Source organism: Ptychodera flava, chromosome 13 (genome assembly GCF_041260155.1).
Source record: "Ptychodera flava strain L36383 chromosome 13, AS_Pfla_20210202, whole genome shotgun sequence".
Classification (NCBI taxonomy): domain Eukaryota; kingdom Metazoa; phylum Hemichordata; class Enteropneusta; family Ptychoderidae; genus Ptychodera; species Ptychodera flava.
In genome coordinates this window covers 18,317,819-18,343,876 of record NC_091940.1, presented here as the reverse complement: position 1 = coordinate 18,343,876, position 26,058 = coordinate 18,317,819, and the positions used below count along the sequence as shown (strand labels likewise).

The 26,058-nt window shown below is 38.3% G+C and overlaps 1 protein-coding gene across 1 annotated transcript in view; it reads right to left on the bottom strand.

Moving 5' to 3' along the window:
* Positions 1-26,058, bottom strand: part of LOC139147678 (protein arginine N-methyltransferase 5-like) — a 41,375-nt gene that overhangs the window by 12,892 nt on the left and 2,425 nt on the right. The window contains exons 2-7 of the mRNA XM_070718829.1: positions 23,908-24,026; positions 10,328-10,545; positions 8,942-9,113; positions 8,158-8,321; positions 3,482-3,643; positions 2,388-2,524 (exon numbers count right to left, since the gene is read on the bottom strand). Coding sequence (XP_070574930.1) covers positions 2,388-2,524; positions 3,482-3,643; positions 8,158-8,321; positions 8,942-9,113; positions 10,328-10,545; positions 23,908-24,026 — 972 coding nt within the window. The remainder of the gene's footprint in view (positions 1-2,387; positions 2,525-3,481; positions 3,644-8,157; positions 8,322-8,941; positions 9,114-10,327; positions 10,546-23,907; positions 24,027-26,058) is intronic.

The following is a 26,058-nucleotide window of genomic DNA, read 5'->3' as shown; positions in this document are numbered from 1 at the left end:
AAAAGACCCCGAGAGGCTTACACTAGCTCTGGTATAAAAGTAATGTCAATATTGGTAAATGATTTTATTTCCTAAGGAATTTCAGTGATGGGGTTTCAATCCATCAATGGTATAGCATGCAATGTAGATTTCACGCCGCGTCTGAGCAAAATGCCATAGCATTACGCGTATTTAGCGACTGGAATTTTTGATTTGTTTTCCCGTTTGCAGATCGTGAACACTCTTTAAAATCAGTAAGAATCGTTTACTCAGCGCAAAAAAAAACTTTGTGGGGATTGACATAATTTTTAGTGAGTTTTGACTACCACTGGATTTGTTTGCACCAAGCCGCCGTTCTATGAAAGTATTCATACGGTAGTACATGCTGTGTACTGTGGTTGTTTCGAAGGCGCGAGTATTGAAGATTGATAAATATTTTCCGACATCCAAAATCTTTCCTCAAAAGCAAATATCGGTATTCGGATCCTTCAAAATCATTTACCAAGACCAACATTTTTTAATGTTTAGAGCAATCACAAAATTTAACTAGGCTTGACAATATACTTTCGCGGTATCTTGCACCTACGTGCGGCGGTAAACGATATGGATATAACATGCATGTAGTGAGCCTACCCACTTGGCCGGCGAGGGTTTCGACAAAACTCTGACTACTGTGAGGGATATCAGAATAGATACTATGACAGTCACCAGGAGAAAAGATTTGATCGTTAACTTTCACGCGCAAGGATTTACTACGTAAATAAATCAACATATTCTCAATCTTGTCGATTGAGAGGCCGACGGACAACGAAGCCACGCAATTTCATTTGCGGATGTAAACTTGAGTATTGTAATTGTTTGTATGACGTAGCGTCTACTCAAATTGTCTCTGGTAATGGTCTCGTATTTACCCCATTACATTTGTAAATTTTCACACCGGAAATTCATAGCCGGTAACTCTGAGGAGAGGTCTTGAAACAGACAAAATAAAATTACAGCAGTATCAACCAGACGTAGATCGGAATTTTTTGTCGTGACGTTATGACATCAGTTTTGCAGTGGGGACAAGATTTTTTTAAATTCTAATACGATTAGTGTTTTTGAATGGGAACGTATTACAATTATTGAATTACTTTCTGCAGATGTTGTTTCTTAAGAAATAGTTTCTGCAGGTGTAGTTTCTAAAGCTACATCTGAAGAAATAGTTTTTGCAGATGTAGTTTCTGAAGCTACTGTTTCATCAGCCTGAGAATGGCAATATTGAGGTATTGTCAGCTGGTACTGCCATACAAGCCTTGGGCTTAGATGAGTACTCCAGTGATTCTGATTATGGTTCAGATTATGATCTTTATTAAGCAGGTTGTAATTTAACAGAATTCGTATGCAAATAATAATAACCTGGTGTATCAATAAACATAAACTCTGTAATACTTCTGTTTTAATTTATTTCACAAGATTCAATTTCATGTTACTTTTTACTTTTACGTATGCAAATAATAATAACCTGGTGTATCAATAAACAAAAACTCTGTAATACTTCTGTTTTAATTTATTTTACAAGATTCAATTTCATGTTACTTTTTATACTTCAGTTATAATAAACTTGACAGTAAATTGCCCTCAAAAGTGCCACCACAGGCCACCAATTGAAGATGAATAATTAGAAAAGCTTCAGCTTCAGGAGGGGGGACACCCCCCTCCTGGCCTCCCCCCGCTTGCGCGCACGCCTTGCTCCGCTTCGCTCCGCACAAGGCTGTACCCTCCTGTTCTTTCACTTGTACCCTACTATTCTGTAAAACATTGACAGCCCTGTGCATGACTCTTCAATCGATACTATGTCAGAATTCAGGCACAGATTTTACAACCTTTTCAACATCTGACTTGCCCCATCTTTATCTTGTATCATGTACACTTACACAAATGATGGGAATGAGCCTGTGAATACGAGAACTGGAGGTGAATGGATTAATCACTTCTAATTTTGCAAATGTGAAGTCAAGAAGAATGCTTTGCTCGCTAAAGTGAACAGCTCTGTGCCATGATCTGGTTGAATAAAGATGGTACTTTGACCTAAACACCCTAGAAGCAGCATCTTTCAGAAAATCATTTTGCTAGAAAACAAATCATTCTAGGCACATAGCAGACCTCAACTGGGCCTGTAGCTACAGATATCTGTATTGTACATTGATTACAAAGTACTTGGTGGAAAAGGCAAGCATCATCGCAAGAATTTCCTTCATATATACAGAAGTCATATGACACAAATTTCTGGAAAAGTAACATCAAACGAGGAGACAGCACAGCATGTGTTAGCTGATGCAGTGTAATTACCAGCATTTTTACTGACATTGTAGCAAATAATGAGCCCCCTAAAAAGATACAAAACCTGACCAATTAGATTCACTTACACTGTTGTGTCTGTCTTTTCCTCTGCAGGGACTCTATCCAGTAACGCGTAATAGATAGCTTTCTCATACTGCGTATACTTCACTGGATCTTTCTCAAATATTTCATAAGTCTGTGATTCTAGATTGTCGGCTAGTGGCTGAAATGAGAGTGGATCAGTTTTCCATGGTAAAATACTCTGATATCTGGCGTGTATATGTATTGTCAAAGCCTGTTTGTAGATAACGTATATAAGATTCTGGATGCACCTTTCTCTAGGTATAAACTATGGGATTGATGTGATATTACATTCTCCAAGTCTCTGTGTATAATGTGTATTAAATGTGACATACACCAGTACTATCTGGATTGCTTGTAAATGTGAGTCCTTTTATGTATGTGGGTGTGTGGGGATATGTGTGTGTATGCACGCATGTGTTTGTGCTTGTGTGTGTGTGTGTGTGTGTGTGTGTGTGTGTGTGTGTGCTGTAAAAATATATGTATATGGGGAGACATGTAGAAGACTGCCAAACTCTGACCAGAGTTTCAATACCAGCCATATTGAAATACAGGGCTCATGCCACAACAGATAGATAAGGCTTTTTATTTTCAAGCTCTGTATGTAGCAAAATGTTTTCTTACACAAAACTAAGAAAGGCAGAGTAACAATCTTATCTACATGTATCCATACCCCTTTCAAAGTGTATGGGTCCAATTACACAGCTAAAACAATTGGATTAAACCATCCTGAAGAGCTGAAAGGGTCAACCACTCAGTGGCACTCATGAAAGCAATAGCGCTCTCATTGTTTTATGCTTAAATTTCAAACATGACTGAGCAAATTCTTTTTACTAGTGAGGTCAAAACTAATTCTTAAAATAGCAGCCAGATCGATGGGCGCCATTGGTAACATTTAGCTCTTGTAATCTCAGATAAGCAATGGAAGAATTAGAAAGACAACAACGGTCACTTTCTTGACAAAACTACCTCTGTGCAACGGCTTATCAACAACATGCACAGATGAGCAGGGAAATGTGAAAATTTAAGCTTCTTACAAGACTACATAATCTCCGATTTCACAGAGGAGCTCACACAAATCAACAACACAGAACTATACCTGGAGGGGACACTGCAGATAGTCTTCATAGCCCTTGGCAAAGGATTCTAATCCTGACAAGGGAGGCTGAGCTTGGTACAGGTGATCCATGTATTGCACATACGCCCTGATGCCTTTATCCGGATGACGATTTGTGCCGGTTATCATCATTTGCACGTCAAGCTGTGGAAAAGCAAATGAACAGATGGAAATTCATCATGATTGAGCCTGAGCAAAAATATCTTTCATTCTCATCTCAAACCAAAAAAAGATATTGTACAAGGCCTATAAACACAACTGGAATAACAGGGTTGCGCCAACTTATGGTAATGAAAGGGCAGGGGCAAAATTAAAGAGTAGTTTGCACACAGAGTATGCTATAGTATAAATTAACATGACCCTAGGGGGCATGTTTGTGTGTACATCTCATAAGACACCCTAAGACAAGCACTTTATAGACATACGGCAGCCTGGATTCACTTTTCTTTTGGTGTACCTAGAGATTGATATCCAGGTACTATTTATTAGCGTCAGTCAAAATATGTTCAAATATGAAAAAAAAATAAATTCAAGACACGTTGCCACCTCAAGGCCAAAAACATCTGATCCACCATGATGTCTGAAATCACAAACCTTACCAAGAAATACTATCTTATCAGGACATCTATATCACATGACTAGTCGCCGAGAGTTTTCATCACATCAGCATGCCAGTTAAACCGCCTTCTCAATCTTTTGTGTTCAATGTGAAGCTAGATTATTATCACTGTCAGCGGATATCTTTTTTGGTTAATGCCAGGAAATTGATTTTTTATGACACCAAAAAATGTCATAAGACTGCGTCAAACTGAATGATCAGATAATGTGCAAATAACATTTAAAAAGAATGGCTGAGAATAGTGAACACAGTCTTGATCATTAATCGTCTTTTGTTTGAATTTTTTGATCGAACACATCTGAAAAGACATGACAATATGAAACATAAGGCAGTGTAAAAATTCTGAGAAAATGTCACACTGACAAATGATTCCTGACTTATCTCTCGCTTGCGACAAAGATCTGAGATTTTTGACGCTAGGCTTTAACATTACAATATGTGTTCATTGAAAATTAATACTTCTTGTCTGCCCAATTTGTAGTACATCCTTTCAATGAACTCCCTTTTTCACCTAAAGTGGTTACCATTGCCATACTGAATTTCATTACAAAAATTCTCAATTTTCAAAGAACTTTTAGATCAAAAGTATCTTCTACAGTTCCATTTAATATTATAAGTCATCTCTTCAATATCCATCAACAGTTTAAATTTCATGGCCATTTTGAACACTAATTTCTCATATTTTTGGCGATGTGGATTGCAAAAATAGAATTTTAACAAAATCCAACGTACTTAAAACAGAGTTTTATTCAAAGCTGTATTAATTTTAAGAGTCTACTGTATTCTTCTCATGACACAAGGAGTAATTTGTGTAGATGAGACGAAAATAACTGACAGTATTGTCAATTTTCTACAATTTAAAGGGTCAATAGCTTCCCCTTTTGATAAAATTTTCATTTTTCCCCACCAAATAAACAAAATGTCATGTTCCTCTCAATATTCCCTGTTGAAATAGAAAGTACTAGCCTTTTAAACTCAATGTTACATGGTGTACACTCTGCCATGTTAGGGGCCATGGTTACAAACTCAATGTTACATGGTGTACACTCTGCCATGTTAGGGGCCATGGTTACAAACTCAATGTTACATGGTGTACACTCTGCCATGTTAGGGGCCATGGTTACAAACTCAATGTTACATGGTGTACACTCTGCCATGTTAGGGGCATGGTTACAAACTCAATGTTACATGGTGTACACTCTGCCATGTAAGGGGCCATGGTTACAAACTCAATGTTACATGGTGTACACTCTGCCATGTTAGGGGCCATGGTTACAAACTCAATGTTACATGGTGTACACTCTGCCATGTAAGGGGCCATGGTTACAAACTCAATGTTACATGGTGTACACTCTGCCATGTTAGGGGCCATGGTTACAGAATGAATTTGGCCTCAACCCCCACTCCCTGTCCCCTAAACGAAAGTTTGGAAGTGTGAAAATCCAACCAAGCCTCATTCTGTATCAGCATACCTACAATCAGTAATTGATGGCACTATGAAATCATGCATATGTCCCCCCCCCCACCCCACCCCCCCATATTGTTCAGCGCCAACTCGACGATGACGCAACCAACAGAATGAAGTGAATTGAAACAGTGTATCCAAGTTGATTGTTACATTATTTCACTCACACGCTGAACCACATGTATGTCAAAGGAATGCTGGTGTAGCGCATGTGCCACACTGGTACACACCAAACAATACAGCACGATATTTTGCAATACATAAGAACGTGTTGAGATATATTGCGATATAAAAGCATGTAGTGCGATTTTTACGCATGGTAATCGAAATAAAGCCAAACACCTTCCCCCTAAACACAAAACTTGTGTTCACCATGCACACGTTTTAATTATCTACACCCCTTACTGTTGACAAATGTGAATCCCTTGTTGACAGAAATTCAATTGTCGATAAAGACAGTGACTTTGAATCACACACACACAGGCTGCGTTGACAAGCTGAATAGCAGACATTTTAACACAATTTTGGGAGTACAACAAGAAACTGTATGTTAAAAACAGAACACACAAAAATTTAGTGGTGAAACACATCAAAAGTTACAGCTAGTGGGGCTTCAAAGAGGTCAGTTCTCACAGTCAGAACCCAGATACATGAGACACACAGAGTCAGTAAAATATAACCTCAACACTGCCGGCAGACAGGACAGCTATAGAAAATGCAAATGAGAGATTCTGGTATCAAATAAGGTGACAGCTGCTCTCCCAATCAGCAAACCTTGGTGCACTGTACACTGAGTCACTCTACTTGAGTTCATGATTGATTTCGGAAGCCACTTCATTTGAACCGAGATATCAAAGCACTGTGATTTACTATCAACCCCGCAGTGCTATCATCCTTATTATCATAGGATACATGGTGACAGCATTAACTATTTATTATCATGGATTTTTATTTCCACCATTTTGCATGGAATTCTCAATCTGCTAAAAACTTTAAAGATGGCACAGAGCTCAAATGACAATTGGTCTGCTGTGATACTGGCGAGTCGAATCTGTGATTACTTGAACGGCTTTGTTTTGAACAACCTACAGAAAGCAAATGACACACCTTGAAAATATGGAATAATTTTACAGTAAATAACCCGACGTAATTTGTTTTAGGTTCAAAACTACTGAAAATAATAAAAAATAGCAAAAAATAGCAAATAAGGAGAGCACCGGCAAAGATTTTGTGAATTTTGAAATGACACATGAATGTTGTATTTTCACTCATTCCCAGGTGGTAAATCCTATCCTGAACACAGCATCTACGGTGCAGCTCAGTGATTTTTTTATCACTTCTTGAGATGAGCATTGATACATCTCACAAGCACTTGGAAAATTTTAAGAGAGTAATGATGCAAAACAGAATCTGAAAAAATAAACTCAAAAGCTGACGACTTTGTCAATTTGAATCAATTTTCTGTGAAGATAAGTTCTTGCGCAGTCTCTGCCTTTGTGTCATTAGAATTGCAGATATTCAGCGTTTGAAATCTCTTCCCTTGGGCAAAGGCTGACATTTTCTGATAGACTGTGAGAGGAGTATGGGATAATCTTACGCTGCATCTAAAATTTCACTCCATAAAGCTTAGAAGTGAGCATTTTTCTAATACCTTAGATTGAGACACGATTTTAAACTGACAATGAAAAATGCATGGTAAATGGAATGTGTACTTTTGAGTATTTCTCTTCTTGGACTCGATTTATTTTAATACTTTGCTGTTCTGTTGCCAGTGAGGAATGATTTTACGGCTTGTGGAGCAAATGAAGTTTTCAGTCTGTTCTCTGTTATACATCGAAAATTCAGTTTTTCCCCAGTAGAGTTGTCACAGAGACTAGCAATCATTTTGAATTTCAATATCAGTAAACTTAAGGTAATTTGTTCCTGTGATGAAATTTGTCCAGTGACCCCAGAATTTTTATTTTTGATTATGAACGAGAATGGTCTGAATTGTCCTTGAGTAAAGTTCGACCAAACATTTGATACTTTCATTTTCGACAAACATACCACTTTGACATTTCTTTCCAGTTCTATACAATTTGGGGCATACCTAAGTGAGTCAATACAAAATTTCAGAAATGTACGGAGGATAATAGGAAACACAAAACGGATAGCAATGAATAGAACATCTATTACCAAAACACACAAAATATAGAAATAAAGACAAATATAATTAAAATTATTTTTGATGCAGAGAAATCACCCCTTTTCCTACCAGGCTCTTCACCTGTGATCCTGCAACAACAGTCAAAAGCGGTACTGAGACAACATCTCTTTTCATAGACATAGCATGTCACATAGGCTAACCCTGGCAGTTGGAGCCCCTAAAAGTCCACCTCAACATGGTGTGTGTCACCAGACTTAGCTGGATATATATGGACTATGTACTGATTTGGCAGGGAAAAATTTCCCACTTCATTCAGCTGCAGGACACTCTGCAAATCAACACAATTTTCTCAGACTTGTCAGGACTAGGGTTAAAGGACATGAAATGAGCAACAGACGGAGCACCTCCCAGAGGTGACTTCGGCTTACCTTGTGTAAACGAATGACAAGCTGCTGGTGGGATTTGGAAAGCACTGGATATCCCTTCTTATTGGTCAAGAAGACAGTGGTTGGCAGTATGGCGCATTTGATTGGTTCCCCTAGCCATCGGTCTATGACCGCCTTGGATGGCAGGTCAATAGAAATTTCAAGGGCTGAAAATGAGGAACACACATGATGAATGAAACATTGAGATACACACTGTGCGAGGAAATGTGTAGTGTGAACTGTCAAGGGTGATAGATGAGTCTGATTGATTAATTTGATACCACCTCACTGTCAAGTGGAATTCCAATTTCATGCTAGTTGACATACTCTGTACAGTAAAATTCAAATTTCACCCTTCAACTGTCATTTCCCAATGTATAGGACCACTTACCCTACCGAAAGTTTGAAATATACAATTATCATTGTATTTACAATACTTACACGACACTTATTAGAACACTTTTACGGAAGTGAATAATTTTCATGTTACACAAAATGCATAAAAGGGTGTAAAGTGAGTGATGTGTGCTCTATGTATCTAAATTATTACTAAATGTGTTACTATAACTGGATGTGCACGCTCAGACAATATCCGTTGATGAATTAATGCATGGATTATTATATGTCACGATTCACCCATGGGATTGCGGAGTCCAGTGGGATTAAACGTTAATGTATATCAGGAAGACTCCTATAATTGAAGCTGAAATGATGTTTGACCCAAGACACACAGGGGTCAAACAGCCAGACAAAAACTAAAAGCAGTGATGACATGTTTTTTTTTTACCTAATGACATTTTCTTGTGACTATCACAGACAGTGCGTATTGCATTCCACCACTGCCAGGTATCAACCACTTCTTTCTTGTCCCGGTCTTCCTGGTTGTTAGCCTCACTGTCGTAGTCTACAAGGTTGTCTCTGGTGGTGGATGGGGCCGCCATCGGAACGTGAATCCAAAGCTGTTCATGCAAAACATTCATGACACGTTGCATGATGTTGTGCAATGAAAATGGCATGTCTTTCATATTCCAAATAATTATTATATTAGTATTTCCTCTATAGTGTTCACATTTCTGCACAAATAAACTGTGCCTGATTTGAATCTTATTTCTATCTCATAACAAAATGGTATGAAAGGTCTGCATTTCAAACAACATCAGAAACTACATGACAAACAGTATTATTATCAAGATATTCTGAACAAATCCAGTGACATTTATTTGATTTGCTTTACTATTAAAGGAGATACATATTTTTGAATTTTTTCTATTGCCCTATGTGTTCTAGTAAATCAACCAGCTTATTTGTACAAACTAAACACAGCATAGAATCTTATTTTTTATGAACAATACACAAAACTAGTCACATCGGATCCAACGGTACAGTGTATCTATTGAAAGTCTTTCATTGCCATCCATTGGAAACATAATATAACCCCTTTCATACATCTCTCACATTAATTATTATAATACGTTGAATTTCATGTACGGCAAGTAAGACTGCTAACTTTATGAATACTACAAGGATGTACCTATTCCATTATCAATTAGGCTCATCCAATGCAAATTCAAAAGCTGTCATGAATCTTTACATCAGAAAACTGTTCGGTAATTTAGATCTCATTTTGACACTCATTGCAGACAGCTGAATCGATACAACACCCATATTGCAGATAGGTGACAAGAGATTACCAAGCTGTCAACTTGTAATATTTAGAGTCCAGTTAGCAGATACATGTACTGTACAGAGTCAGTTATGGTAAGTCAAGCAAGACTGTGACTAGCTGGGCTTCCCTTTGATTTACAACCAGTTAAACCAAGAGTTGCCAAATAATAAATCTTCATACTGAGCTCAGAACATCTGTAAAGCCTGCTTAACTGTCAAGATTACCTTTGAAATAGATTGATGGATTCTCTGATAACAAAAACGGAATTTCCCTACAACAGCCTGGTTGAGTCTGCCGGCTGGTATACTTGTGTGATCCTGTACTCATAAAATGGCTGGCATTTCTATGTACCAAACTTAGAGTCATACTGAATCAATAGATTCACCTCAGACTGTAGATCATACTAGCAATTGATGCACTGACAAAAGCAATTAGTTAGTGAACCAATTTATCCATCAATCAGTCTGTCACTCACAAAGACTCAATAAATCTATCACCGCCTCTTACCTGTTGGTTGTAGCCTCCCAGCATGTGACCTAATAGAACCCTGCCAAGATTGCTACAATTGCCACTTGTCAACTTGACTAAGACGGCTGGCATGCTGAGGTGTCCAGCATACGACAACTCCTGCTTCAAAGCCAGCTCTGAGTTCCTCCTGAGAGTGTCCTCCTGTGAGTCCAGCTGTATCCATGGTGATGTCTTGCCAACAACGAGAGAGCTCCAGTCTGTGTGGACAGAATGTTCAAGATTTCTAGATTGATAGGTGTGCTTTACAGTGTGAGAGCTGGTGAACTCGAGATGTATGCACGCCTCAGGTACTAGATATTCTGACCTTCAAATTTTTACAATTCTTTTCTGATCAACCACTTGTTGGGGCTCATATTCAAGCTCTTGAAGTAAGGAAAATTTCCACCATCTTAGTTTTTTGAAAATCAAAAATTTTATTTTTCCCCATAGAGTTAACTCAGGGATTGCAGCCATATTAAATTTCACATATTGGTTAATGTTAGGTAATTTGTTTCTCAAGTACCGAGCTTTGCTTGTTGACCGCTGCTTTTTATCCTGACTTGGTAAGAGGATGGTTGAAGGTGTCGTTAAGGAAAGTTTGAGCCAAACTTAAAGTCTTTTGCCTTTGAGATGCATACTACCTTAATGCAACTTATATATATAAAGTAAGTGGTCTCATAATTTCTGTCTCTGCTGTCACCTTTTCTTTTGAAACAAGTCATCGCTGATGACACAGTCCCTGCTTGCACCAGTAATTGACATGCACATCCACACTATAATGTATGTGTGCCAAGTTTGAATGAAATCTGTTCATGGATAGTTGAGTTATGGTTCAAAAACATGAAAAATCGTAACAAAATGGCCGCCCAGCGGCCATACCCGGGGTATTGGATCATATCGCGAAATAAATTGACATGCATATAAATGCTCTAGTACTTTATCTGTGTACCATCATTGAACGAAATCTGTTCAGAGATAGTTGAGTTATGGTTCAAAGACATGAAAAAATCGTAACAAAATGGCCGCCCGGCGGCCATATTGGATCATATCGCAAAATAAATTGAAGTGCATATATATGGCATAGTGTGCATATATATGGCATAGTACTTTATCTGTGTACCAACATTGAATGAAATCGGTTCAGGGATAGTTGAGTTATGGTTCAAAAACATGAAAAAATCGTAACGAAATGGCTGCCTGACAGCCATATTAGATCATATGGTGAAATAAATTGACATGCTCATATACGCCATAGTACTTTATCTGTGTACCAATATAAAATGAAATCGGTTCACGGATAAAAGAGTTATGGTTCAAAAACATGAAAAATTCACAACAAATGGCCACCCGGCGGCCATATTGGATCGCATCGGAAAATAAATTGACGTGTACATGTATGGCACAGTACTTTATCCTTGCACACAGTTTGAAGAAAATCGGCTCATGACGGCTGCTGACAGACAGATGGACAGGACCCAATCTATAAGTCCCTGCAGGACTATGTCCTCGGGAACTTAAAAGATCCCACTTGAAGAGTGCAAATCAATAGACAGGTTTCATTCTGCACTACATGAAACGTTGAACATTTTACACAAACGTTGTGTCTGAATATACATGGTTACATTTGTTTGTTTGTAGGGACACGAGATAATACTTGCATTATTTTTGTTCTGTAAAATAAATGGATTTTCTTGCTTGTTCTCCTATAATTGATTAAAGGGAAGGGATCGTCATACAGCAAATGTAGACTCTATCGAGGGTACGCTAGCAACTGATGAAAGTTAAAACATGTTTGTCATTATGTATATATAAAATTTAAATGTTGCAGCTATGTTGACATTTTGCATCTAGATACAGTGCATGAAATAAACCCCTTTTTTTAAACATGAAGATTATATGTCATACTTCATGAGTTCTAAGACATAAACAGTGAACTGCCTACGTCTTGGAACTCATGAAGAACACAGAATATATATATATATTTTCTGTGTACTTCGCGAGTTCCAAGACGAAAGCAGTCAAAGGAGCCTGTGACAACAGACTTTTATTAAAATTTTACTTGTGCTTAAACTTATGCCTACAGCAGCAGATTCTGTCATAAATATCAGTTTCCATGACAACTATAAGAATTCAATTACTTAAGTGTACCCTGTTGCATGTTTCCAGTTGAAAAACTTCTTTCCCTCCAGATATCTAGCGAAATGGCCACACCGCACAGATGTGATACCTCTGGGAAAATAGAAAATCTACTGAAACTACAGTAGTGGCCTGCTTTCCATCTGTTCTGTATGCATAGTCCACCATAGAGTTTAATGATATTGTGGAACTGTCTGGTGCGACTCTGCTGAAATATGTTTATCTGGTATGCTTGTATCACTCTCATCTCTGTAAATCATGTCGCATCCTACGGAGTCTGTTTTATCTTTCTTGTGCTGAGCAATGTCCCACAGGCATTAATGAAGTCACGCACCGTGTTATCCAACACCTACATAACTTCAATGTTACCACAGTGCAATTCAAAGCATGACAGTCGTGAGGCAGGTTTTCGAGGATTTTTGCAGATAAATCTAAATATTGTAAGAATTATACTGATTTACACACATCGCAAATGACAGATTTGTAAGAAATCTATGACTGTAATTTGTTTCGTGACTGATTAACAAGAATAAAAATTAATAACTTAAAAACACCCATTAAACATTAAATGCTTGTTATTCAATTTTCCACACATCTGCATCATTGCGTCATGTACAAAAAATCTTGTTTGCTATGATTTATGACAAATGAATGGCTGGTAGAGCTAAAGTGAGCCTGTTAAACTTTGGCTTCAATGATTAAATTCAAAAATGAAGAATTCACCACATTCATCAATCAAAGCATATTTTATGGCGACTAGATTATCCATTTCCTCACTGAAAACAAAACTGCACAGAGGAAAACTAACTTAGAAGTCGTGATGCTGTGTGACGCCAATTGGCGTCGCTAGTTTTCTCTCAGCACTCCTTGGGGTAATACAGATCTCTGACCCCTCCGCAAAAAATGTACAGGTTGATTATAAATCTCGCACAAAGTTGATTTTCAGTCTTGTTTTTTTCCTAAAGCTCTTCTGAGCAAGGTTGTTTTGTTGAATAGCCCAAGATGGATTTCAATGCTTTTCAATAAGAGCTTACGGTATATGTCAGGGCTTAACGAGGGCAAATCAAATTCCGAGCACGTCACAGCAGGGTACATTGCAAATCCATTCAGGCACTTCTCACACGGCGAAGCTACTGGAAGATTGACAGCCATGGCTTTTTTTTCAATCTTTAATGTTGTAACATGTTCTGAAAGCAGGTTTCTTTCAGCTGTGAGGATACTTTCACTGAAAGCTTTCCTTGGAAAAGCTTTCTGTATAAAATTTCAAAAACACGCTGCCATGGGACTTGAGGTGAAAAGAGGTATATCCCAATCAGCAATACCCTTTTCATCCATTAATGCAATTAACGATATAATTTGCACTTATTGGGGTTTCCTGATCTGCAGTTCAGGGGCACCAACAACCGTGAGAGCTAATCCACACATTTTAATAGGAAGCCAGCTCAATGCCAGTAGGAACGCTGAGTGACATAGGCCATTATTTGAGACGTGCACAGTGTTTCCTACAAAATAGCAATTTATGATGAAGAACAGTTACACTGCTCTCAGACAAATGGGCAGGTAACAACCTGGTTACCATGGGGACATCACGATCCTACAGGATCATATTTGCTGCTGAAAACCCTATAGTCATCTTAATATGGAAGTCTTAACATGAAGATTATTTTTGTCTCAATTTCAAAATGAATGAGATAGTTGTTTCTGGGTGCTTTAGATACAAAGATAAAAGCTATACTCAAATATTTCAGTTAACAATATAGTGTCACTGGGTCACCTTCTATTGAACAGCCTAATATTTTGGGCTAGTTTGATACATGTAGAGGTTAAACATCTTAGTTTACTGTAGATGTACTCTAAAAACATACCAAACTCACGTTGAGAACAGCTGATTTGTAATTTTCATATTTCAAAACAGATAAGGACAGTGCAACAACTGACGAGTGTGCAATGGCTCAAAAACATATCATCAAACCAAGTTAAAACTTGTCTCTGGCAGTTTGAGCTGCAAGTACAGTTTAATGAGTTTGGATGAACAATGCTACCAGCAAAAGTGCACACTGCAACTCCTTGCAAGAAAGACAAATAATGTAGTAGACAATCTGAGGTGCATGATTACTTTCCAAAATTAATGACTCATTACCAGGATCTCCAGGTATGAACACCAGATCAATACTTGCATACGAAAACATTGATTCTTGTAAGTGAATTAGACAAAAGTTGCAGTGGACACAGTTTCTAGTTTTAGTTTAACTGAGAATGATCAAAAGTTTACATAGTATTTCTGAACAAATCAATGACCACTTTGTAAGTAAATGATATCTATTTAGAAACAGCAAATTTCATTGGCTTGGTTTTTTTTTTCATCAAAACTAACAGTAAGAACTCTAATTGGTTGAGAGGACTTCAGAGCAATTAGAACCAGCACTTGAATCAATCATAGACTGAAAGAAGATTGTTGTGTGGGTTAAATAGATGCAGATATGGGGCTTAAATAAAATAAGTGGAATTCAGACCTGTTGGGGAGGGGGCGTAAAAAATTATTTCCCAATAGAAGCTACAGCTTCAATTATAAATTTTACACAGGAAACAGCTTGACCAAGTTAGGATAGAATTTAGAAATATTGAAATAGCAGCATCATTAATATATTCTACAAAGGTTGGCACCGTGTAAGGGTACTTCTGTACAGTGTAAAACTCCCTATCAGTATCACACTGCCCTTCCACCAACATCAGACATATAATAATATAAGCCAATGTGCCACAACAAAAGAAAAATAAAGATGCAAACGGAATACTTACAAATGCTTCTAATCCAAAGATTGGAATAAGTTACAATGCTGAGAAAGAGGTGTAAAAGAAGGCTCTGAGTTGTGGTAGGTTGTTGACAAATACATGTACATGTATTGCCAAAAAATGGCAAACAAACTGTTGACAATTTCACTGAAGCCTGTCTAAATGCCTGTAACTCTCTTTCTGTCTGCTTGGAACAGGCACATTAAATAGTTGAGATCCCGTGAAGGAAGTACTGTCTCAACAGGATAATGAGTGAACTTGGGATGAGCATTATCACAGAACAAGGCACAGTTCAGTGTAAGAAAGACAACGGAATCAAGATTTACAATATCAGCGATCCACTCTCTATCGAGAAGTTCTCTCACTCAAAAGTCTGTGAGCTGTCACATGTTCGAGTACGCAGCTATTGTTTGTTCTATGCAAGTACTTGATCTAGTACAAACAGCTTGAGTGTACCAGACAGTGAAAGGGCAAACTCAGTTGAGAGGGGCTGTAAGTAAATCACCACTTTTGCTGTGAAACATTGTACGCTTTACGGAATGCCTCCAAATGACTGATGAACGCTTTGTAGACTTCAAAGGACTGAGCTGTAGTGTATTTGTAGCAGCTTCAATGCATGTAAATTACCCATCGTTAGTCAATGGTAAAATCCTATTGTTTTCAATGGGATGGGTGGATCCGTGTACAGGGTATATACAGGGCATGGGGGTAAAACTGTCAAAAGCCACAGTAGCTGTAACTTTGATGATTTTCCCCCCTATATTTGTTTTTAATGTCAATTGCATGTTCTTGTATAACTCTCCAAAGCATATTGAAACACCCACTATTTAGCTTGTCAGTACATCGTCCACACGATGCCCCATTATTGTTTACACTTAATTCCTGTCAACAAGCAGCATGCAATCTACACATGTGCAGGCCGAGTTGACAAGTTGGATACTGCAGACCCAGTAATCTGGTTATTGTTGTTTGTATTGTACAGAGTGTACGTTGTGAGCGTGTTGTATTGGTCAACGTCCTTATAGTGTTTCTTATGACATCTACATTACGTTTGAAACAACAACAACACAATATTATTTTCGTTGAATTTTATTGGTCAATTACAACTAATATAAACATAAACGACAATACAAACAACAGCAACAACCAGACTACTGGGTCCCCTGTGGTGGAACATACTTTGGGAAGAAGACCAAGAATCTGTGGTTGACACTAAAAACAAAGATGATGAACAAAATCATCCAAAGCTACAGTTGCTGCCCTTCAAGCTACTGTGAAAACCCTATCAATTCGACCACTCTATTAATTCGACAACCCAATTTTTTTCTCAAAACATTATTTCTTTTTACCTTCATCAGTTCGACCACTGATGGAAATGGTGACTTTTTCAATCTCTAATAATTTGACCAACCAATCATGACAAACTATTTTGAACATTTTATTTTCGATGAAATACACAGAACAATACAATTTACAACACAAAATGACTACGTCGGGACTTCGAAAAGTCATCTTTACATGTTTCAATCATCCAAGATGGTAAGCATATCACCTATGAACTCTTAAAAAAGTTGAAATCCCTAATAATTTGACCACTAAAATTATTTTGGCTTTGTTAATTTTCTAATAATTCAACTATTTAAAATCATAGTCATTTTTTCTCAGCTTGAGCGGAGATACCCCTATTTGCATATTTATATTAGAATTTCGTTCAAATGGAAGTGATGAGGGCGCTGTTCTACTTGACCGTTAGTGTGAATTTTCCTGTTTTTTGGGGGGCAATTTCAGCCCATTTTTTCCCAACAAACGATGTCAGAGACGTTTCTATGGTCATATAAAGCAGTTAAGTTTGTGCCTATGAATTTTTATCAACTTCTACGGCTTACTTTTGGTGCTATGTGTGTATTGTCGATCTATGGCTCGCTAAACATAGGCCTACTTTTGGGCTGCCGCAACTACATGCACAGCTGATTCTTGTGAATATTTTTACATAGTTAGACAGTCTAATCATTATTTAAGCCCCCTAACTTAGTTTTATTCTTGTTCATGCCCTGCAAATCACTGCTTTGGCCTCGTAGGTCGTACACCGTCCCGCCATCAGAAGACAAGATGGCCGCTTAAAGTGAGGAACGTGTTGCACTCCGCTGACGCCTTGCTCACGTTTACAAATGTTTAGGCCCAAAGATGCACAATATCACATATTTTACTGTTGTCAATCCAACTTATGTTATATTTATATTTGATGCTTGGGTTACAATTTCGCGGTAGTCCTCGTAGGCATTGGCTACCAATATTCCATTGGGTAACCGGAGAAGTCGGGCAGTTGCGAACTCGGCCATCGCCAGCGCAGCGCCGATGGTGCCGACCAACTCGGCCAGTGCAGTGGAACTCGGCCAGGAGAAGTCTGCCACTCGCAACAAAGCAATATGATTGCATACGCATTCTCTTCACAGTTGAATATGCCAAACAATTTTAACTTTTTACTACCATAGTTTTTGTTATTTTGTCGGTTTAATACTACCGGGTACTACGAACATCAGAAAACAACTCAAAGTCGAAGAGCTCCCACGTCCACCCTGCAAAACATGTACATACGGTCTGCCTCCGTGTTTCTGCAGATCGCGCGCGTACCGTATAAAGTTCAGGCAAACATTATGCCATTTCTTCAGTAAAATTCATGGCTTGATGACTCTTAACTAAGTTGCTTCGCCATCTCCTATGACTTTTTAACGAACTTCAAGTGTAACTATGACGAAGACTGCAAAACTCGCTACCACGATCGCGATATACACCGCCATCTTTAATTTTACCCAATGTGTGTAATATCATACGTGCGTTGAACCGTGATCTGTGAAGTTTGCAAACATTACGCTCATCTTATGAATGACATTTAGATCGCTTTCGTATATAACTTAAGTGAGACTTCAAAAAAAGAAACACTATTAGGCCTATGGAGCATATATTCTAATTGGGTGCATACTGTACTGGCCGACTTCTCTTGTATTCGGTCATTGTTAACTGTCAGTGTCTGTCTGTTTGGAGTCGATGCAGGATGTGGTGGTCGGACATACCCACGTCTGATTTTACTGACCCCTCAGCCTTTCAAGATAATAATATCGTTGTGAGAGTGGATTTGAGTGACCGTGATTTGTCACGGGTAGTATATCACTGTCCAGTTATCATGTTTCAACTCGTCAATGTTGACTGAAGTCCGATAGCGTATTAAAGCCTCGAGTTTCGCCGTATTAACTCAGTGCATAGCGTTACATACGCTGTAGGCTACACGCGTACACTGGGCTGTACGATCGGCCTTGTACGGTAACAGCGCATACATGGCATCGTGAAATCTTGCCGCAAATATAGGCACACTGTCAGAAATTCACGAAACTTGTCACAAACATTGTTCAATAGCAAGTGGTTTGACACAACAAGTATTATTTTGTTCAAGACCTGTATCAGTGTTTTTCGGGTCACAGTCTAAAAATAGCACACAGATGAGAGGTATAAACCATCATGGCAACGTACGAATTCAGTTGTCAATTATCATTAGTATTTATTTCTATCATACATAGATACGATGAAATTACTCTCAAACGTGTACATTACCTCATAGCACGTTCAATTTCGCATTAAATAATCATATTTGTGAGCTTTCGAGCCCATTTTCACGACCAAGTCGCTCGAACGACGTGTATTCCGGCATATTGCTTGTTTACATTCAGAACGAGGCTCTGCAGCGTATTGAATTATGCAAATTTCTATACGTCCGCTCAAGCTGTTCTGGTCGAATTGATAGGGTCTTTGTGGTATTTTACTAATATCTGAATACATGCTATCATACAGTTATGTATCAGGAAGTGCATGTACTGCCGTTCTGTTTTGTGTTGATCTCCAAAATATCTCTGACATTCACGCACGAAAAACACAAAAACTCTGCCATGTATTTTCATCACTGGTCAGTTGTGGGAGCTCTGTCGTTGTTTGGGCAAAAACCTAGCCACAAACTTAGAAGACAGTTGTCAATTGGTCATCCTACATTATTTTACATTTCCCATTCCCCTTTCAATAAGCTATGCTCACGGATGATTTAGTTCTGTTTCTTTGTCAGTTTCTCTGATGGCTCTAGTACACACACAAACTGTTCAAAGAGACCATTCACTGACTTAATATATGAAAAATTATCAAATCATTGATTTTTCATGTATTTTATGATAATGAGTGAGACAAACAAACATAAGAATTTACCATGTGTAACGATGAACAAAATGATGGAAACTTTACCTGATAAACATATACAAGGAAATAAATACACACACGTACACGTACACACATAATACATCATTGAACACATATGTTTGAAGTGGTTTTCAGTATTCCATATGAAATTAATAGTGCTTTGCTGACTGTAACAGTATATGTAAGTTTAAACATGACAACACGCCTGCAACTATTGACATCACGAAATGTGAGCTGCATGAAGAAGGAATATTTGGGACGGAATATTGTAATTTCTTTCCCTTAGGAACAGTGTGTCCTCTATTGCCAATTTAGCATCTCTGACGCAAGGAGGGCCTCAATGACGCAGGAAAATATTCAATTTTACGAACCGTAATGTGGAGCAGAGCCAACGAAATAACTTCCAGAATTTTGCAAATTAATCCTCCTTCTCCCAAGGGATTAGAGTTTACAATGGCCAGGTTGAATTAAGTCGGCAGTGAGATCAATAAATAATGAACTTGTAGTTCAAACAACCGCCTACAAGTTCCATTTGATGTGGTAAGTGATCCGTTCAATACCACTCAACAGTCTCAACATGAATGTGAATGATAAAATTTCAACATCCAAATTGCTTTTTTACTTGCTGATCAGATCTGATTTGTAATATTTTTGAAGATATCACAAGTAGAAATTCGGTGTTGTGATCTGAAAAGCGTACCATATTCTTTGAAACAGCTCCTGTATCTTTCCTGCAGTTTGCAGTCCAGGGGGAATTCATGTTGATAGAGAATGGTTGTGTGCATTCAAATCTAATTTCGTGTTACTGTATATAGCATGATAATGTATTTAGCGAAATTTGCTTCTTTACAGTCAAACCACATTAAAGGCAAGGTTGCTTTTTTTCATCGTTAACACCACAAAAGATGAAATGCCGTATGAAAACAAACTATAACCTCTAATAATGTGATGAATGGCAATTACAATCACACTGTACATTTGTACACCTTTGCAAAGGGTTGAACTCTGCAAATACGGCTGTTACCAAATATTGCTAGTAGATGATTGAAATACTGCATTGCTTTCTTTGTCAATTCTGTGGATCAGCAGCACTGTCAGAGCTGTAGATGAATCCTTCATCATGTGAAGGAAGAATGACAATACAACTTGCCTCTACACAAAGGTACATGTAGTATGCACCTTGAATGTGAGACTTAAACTTTTCCTCAAACTTTCCTCAATGAAACTTTCAATCATTCTCTCATCAAATCAAAGACAAAAATTAGGGGTCACAAAGCAATGTGTGGTACCAGAGAAACAAAATTGCCTAACATTTACCGATATCTGAAATTCAAAATGGCTGCCATCTCTGCGTTAACTCTGTGCGAAAAAACAAAATTTTTATGATTTTGTAAAACTAAGACGGAGAACATTTTTGTTACACCAAGAGCTTTAAAATGAGTCATCACGAGTGGTAGATCAGAAAAGAATTGTAAAAATTTGACTTCTTATATCTGTTTCCAAGGCACATTCTACCTTTTATAATTGGCACACAACATCAAAATAAAACAACATTCTCCCAATGAATAAATTAAAAAGAAGCAGAATTCACCCCAAAAATGAGAAAAGGACACACTCAGACTGTTTGGCTATTATGCAAAACTGGGTTCACAAAGTAATTTGAAAGAAATTACTCATCAAATGCACCTGTTCCGGCTTTGCAACGTAATCGAACCTTAAAGCATTTAAAGGTTAAAAAACCCATTGAAGGTGAAAATGTCACTTTTTATCATCCAGAATGATGACTTGCACTAGACATACAAGATGTCAAATTAACTAAAAGCTTCGGGGCTAAATAAATTGAGAAGGCAAATGCAGTGACTATTTTCTTTCTGTTCAGGGTGCCCAGCTGGGAAATTCTACCAGAGCATCGCTAATCATTTTACAGTTGATTTTCAGTGGCACATTACTGCAGCCATATTTTGGGACAGCTGAAATGTCACCGAGAGTTTCAAAATCATTTGCCTGTGTTCTCCAAGCTTGGTAAAAGGACTGTGACGAGTTGATTTTTCAAACTATTTTTAAACAGTCCACTGGGGATGAGAATTGTAATGCAGAATATACTACTATAACTGTATATGGGCGTTACAGTATTTGCCAGGTTGTCTTGCTGCAGGCTTGGTTTTTTTTGCTACATTCTCCCAAAGAATATGGTAGCAAGCTGATGCCCTTTTCTACACTATATTTCAAAGACTAAATCTAGTTAATCCAGATTTAAAAAAAGAGACACATTCATTCTCACTGAAGAGAAACAAAAATTAGTAATCATGACAGTACATGTACTACTACTTTAAAATCTGTCAATTTACAGTACCCTTTAACCCTTTTCCTGCCGAGCGCCCTTGTCCGTTATTCTCCCAAGTCAGTAGAAAACCGCCCCATAATATGTGCCTGCAAAAGATTGGCTCTCCTGCATGTTATCCTGCCAGGCATTTTGGCAGAAATCGCCCATTTTCAGGGTAGTTTTAGCCGTACTTATACGTGTTAGACTTCGATAATTTCTACATGCCCGTAGACAGGGGAAGGAGCTCAAGGGTTGCTGCAGAAAAAAATTGAGGTCACCGGCTTTGTTTGCCCCTGGCAGTGCGTCATTTTATTGCCGTTTCATGTTTATTTTTTCGGAAATAAACTCCTTCAGTATTACGCACGTCCGCTAGGCACAAACATCACCTCACTCGTCCGTTAGTCAGAGACCCTGAGGGTCGTGCTAGGGGTGCAGAAGCACCGTCAAACCTGTCCTGTTTCCCCAGGGTAGGGTCAATTGAATACGTACCTTAAACGACTTGGCAGTGTAGCACAAAAACTACGTTTTTGCCGTTGTATTAACGACATGGCTGAGCCATTGAAGCACAGCTCAACGTACTTAGCCAGCTCAGTTGGGAGTTGGCTTACGAGTGTTACCGTTCATTACTGACTTAATCGAGTGGTCCTCAGTCAGGTACGGGTTTGTACCGACATGGCTTGGGCTGCAGCTAACCAGTGATAACCAGTCACTACACCCAAGTCTTCAGTTCACTTTTGCGATGCACGGGTGCAACGCAATATGCTTCCATTGTTCTAGCCATCGACGTGTCCACATGCCTGGCAGCCATATTGTACTGCTAGCTGGTTTGCATAACAAAAGCAGTCCCTGCTAAATGCAGACGGTATCCCCGTAGCCTGACTACGCATTGACCTTATGTGCCCTTTTGAATTCTCTGTACGCAAACAGCGTATGTAGTTACCAATGCGTCGGCAAGAGGATACGTTTGCCTGCAAACCAGAGCCAATACTTCGGACGATGGAATAAATAAAAAATCCAAAGCTACGTCCATTGAATGGCACGGACAAGGCAGTGAAGGACGTTGCCTGGCTTGAACTTGCAGAGCTGAAGCCCAGCTTAGTACGTCGGACACCAGTTTGTAATGGTATTTCCGAGTCGTTCATATCCGTTCCATGGGAGGAACAAGTCGAGCCGTCCCGTCAAAAATACGTTCTCATTTTCAGTCACGCACAACTGAATAAGTGACTTTCGTCTCGCACCATCGGCATATCTGCCAAGTCGTTTGCAAGAGGTAGCCTTCTAGATTAGCATTGCCGAGTTGGTCAAGTTCGGCAGCAATCTGTATAGTGCCAGGCAGCCAAGTACGTCCAACTCCGCCAGAAAACGTCACCATGCTATCCTGCCAAGTCCGCTAAAAAGCGGTAAAAAAAACCAGCCCCCCTCGGGTGTGGGGGACTGGCGGACAGGTTTCTGCACCTTTCCCTGTCTATCGACTCCCTGCGAACCCATTTCGAGGGGAAAAGGCGTTCCTTGTCAGAAAACCTCTCCTCGGATGACCCCTAAACGCACAGGGGATAGCAAAACGTAGTGCCGTCGACTTGGCAGGAAAGGGGGTACCCAAAAAGGGCCCGATTTCCACCGGGTTGGGAGAATAACGGTCACCAGTGCTTAGATTCTGGCTACACCGAATTTCAAGCGGATTTTCACCGACTTGGCAGGAAAAGGGTTAATCCTGCAAAGTTAAATGCCACAATCAGGTGAAGTTGGTTAAAAGCAGTGAGGCATAACAGATCTCATATATTGCATTTTAACTGAAACTTGAATATTTGAAGGCCCCTGAACAACTAGATACAGTAAATTTGATTTTCATTGACCAAGTCTGCTAAGACATACCAAGCCAAGCAAGTGAAAATCTGTATAGATTTGGCTCAATACTGCTTTTTTTCTGATTCAGCTGATGGAAAGTGATACTTTCTGTCAATTTATTGTACTCATTCAGCCAATACCTGCTCTAATAAGACCTTCTGTGAAAACAGCAGATTTAGACAATCACTGATTTGTATATCACATTCCTTTATCGTCCTTGCAAGATGGTTTTATATATAGCACTTACCATGACTTGAGAGCAGTAGATCAGACCTTGTGAATGCACCTGGTCTGTCTTTGGCCTGGCCCGACATCAGTTCTCGTTTGAACCTCGGATGTACGATGGGCACTGCTACAAAGTCAAACCTAATATTAAAGAAAAAGAAGAGTGTTAAAATAATGAAAAATATCTCACTGGCTCCACAATGTGACTACTGCAAACTTTGCTCTGACCCTAATCATCAAAGACGATGGATTGATGTAAAGGAAAATGAAAAAACATCAAAATGCATTTCAACATCACAACCATTAACCTGTTCAACCCAATTCTCTGTTAATGGGTCCTCACAATCATTGATAACAATAGGAGTGGGTCAAACCATAATGATGAAAAGGTTCAATATCTTGGAGTGGTCAGAATGAGGTTTTGTTTATAAACCAAGATTTGACAGATTTTATGTGGATCATCATGTCTACTTTCTCTCCATAATTCCACACTTCTCTAGTCATGAGAACATTTTTTTTCAAAGATAAGGCAAAGCTAAAAAAAAAACAGATCAAAATTTTCACCAAGAAGACATTTTCCTTTTTTTCTAGTCACTCATCTTAAAGATCTTCATGTAATAGTGTTCTATCATAAAGCATGATATACTTAGTTTTGATATAAAATGGTTGAGTAAATGGCTGGAGTGCTGACATAATATAAACTTAGTTTTGATATAAAATGGTTGAGTACCGTTAAATGGCTGGAGTGCTGACATAAATATAAATGACGGATATACTATATAGGTTGCAATGTTGTTTCACTTCACCAAAATACCTTTATTTGTGTATATTTGCCTCATGAACATACTGATATATGACTTACAGTAATATTCATATCAAAACAAATCTCTACATTTTCAAGACGTTTCACCACTGATGGGAACTGCAGAGTCCGAATTTCGGGTAATAAGATGGTTTAGTCGAGTGTAAAGAATGCAGAAAGACTGCCCTTTTTAACCGACAGAATGGAGAAAATTATGCAAAACCGTTTGACAGGAATTGGCAATCTTCTCTTTGCAAGGAGATTTCCTTCACCCGAAAACTTCATTTAATTGTAAATTGACCACTTCGAATGGAATGAGGGAGAAAGCAATTTCACAAGGGGAGGGTCAAAGGTGTAATTGTAGGGAACAGGGACAACTGTTGTGTGAGTATTTCAACTGTAACTTTATCAATCTCACCAATACTGCATGGCAATTTTCATCATTTGTTGTCTCTTACTGATTCTCCATGATACTAAAAAGGTCAGTTGTCATTTTCTGTGCTTTTTTCTGGTTATAAAATAGCTTTTCATAATCACAATTGCACTAAAAATGTTGCTGATAATGTACAGTATGAGCGTCCAATACAACCTAAATGCACTTTATTAATTAAAGAAAGCAGCATTTTGATTTTAATAATGGCATGTCATGTCTGGTACAGACAAGATAGCACATGAATATGACCTTTGAAAGCAGAAATGTATAAACTTTTGCTTAAACTTTCCTGGAGCATGTTGAGGAAGCTTTACAGTTCTCTGTATGATCATGAATAAAAATCAGAGATCACGATGCAAAGTTTCCGATCAGAGACACACAATACCTGGGAACTAAATCTTGTTTAATTTCTATGAAGAAAAGTTACAATTTTGATTTTCACCATTAAACATGACATTGAAAACTTTATTCACTCCACAGGCTTCAAATGAGTTCATACAATTACAAGTGACATACCAAAACAGTATTTTGAAACGTATCTGAAAATCTTTCCTGTGGTGTAGTTTACCTTACTTCACTGGGTTTCTTATCTGTTCTTCTATAAGCAGGATTTTTCAGCATGTTTCAAGGTTTTTTCAAAGACAAATACCTAACAATATTATACGAAATTGACTTCATAATGCCCAAGAAATTGCAGTCTGATCCCTTCAAATTAGGCTCCATATAATACACTAGGATTTCACAAATTTACAATACTTTTAAAAGACAAAAATTGACCATTACATATTACCAGGACTCTGAAGTTATTTGCAAAACTGCCATACAACAGGAGAAAAATTGTAATAATCTTGTCATAACTCCAAAATAATGTATATCTGGGCCTATATTTCTTAAACCACAGCACTGTAGTACCAGAGACACTGGAATATGCTTGACAG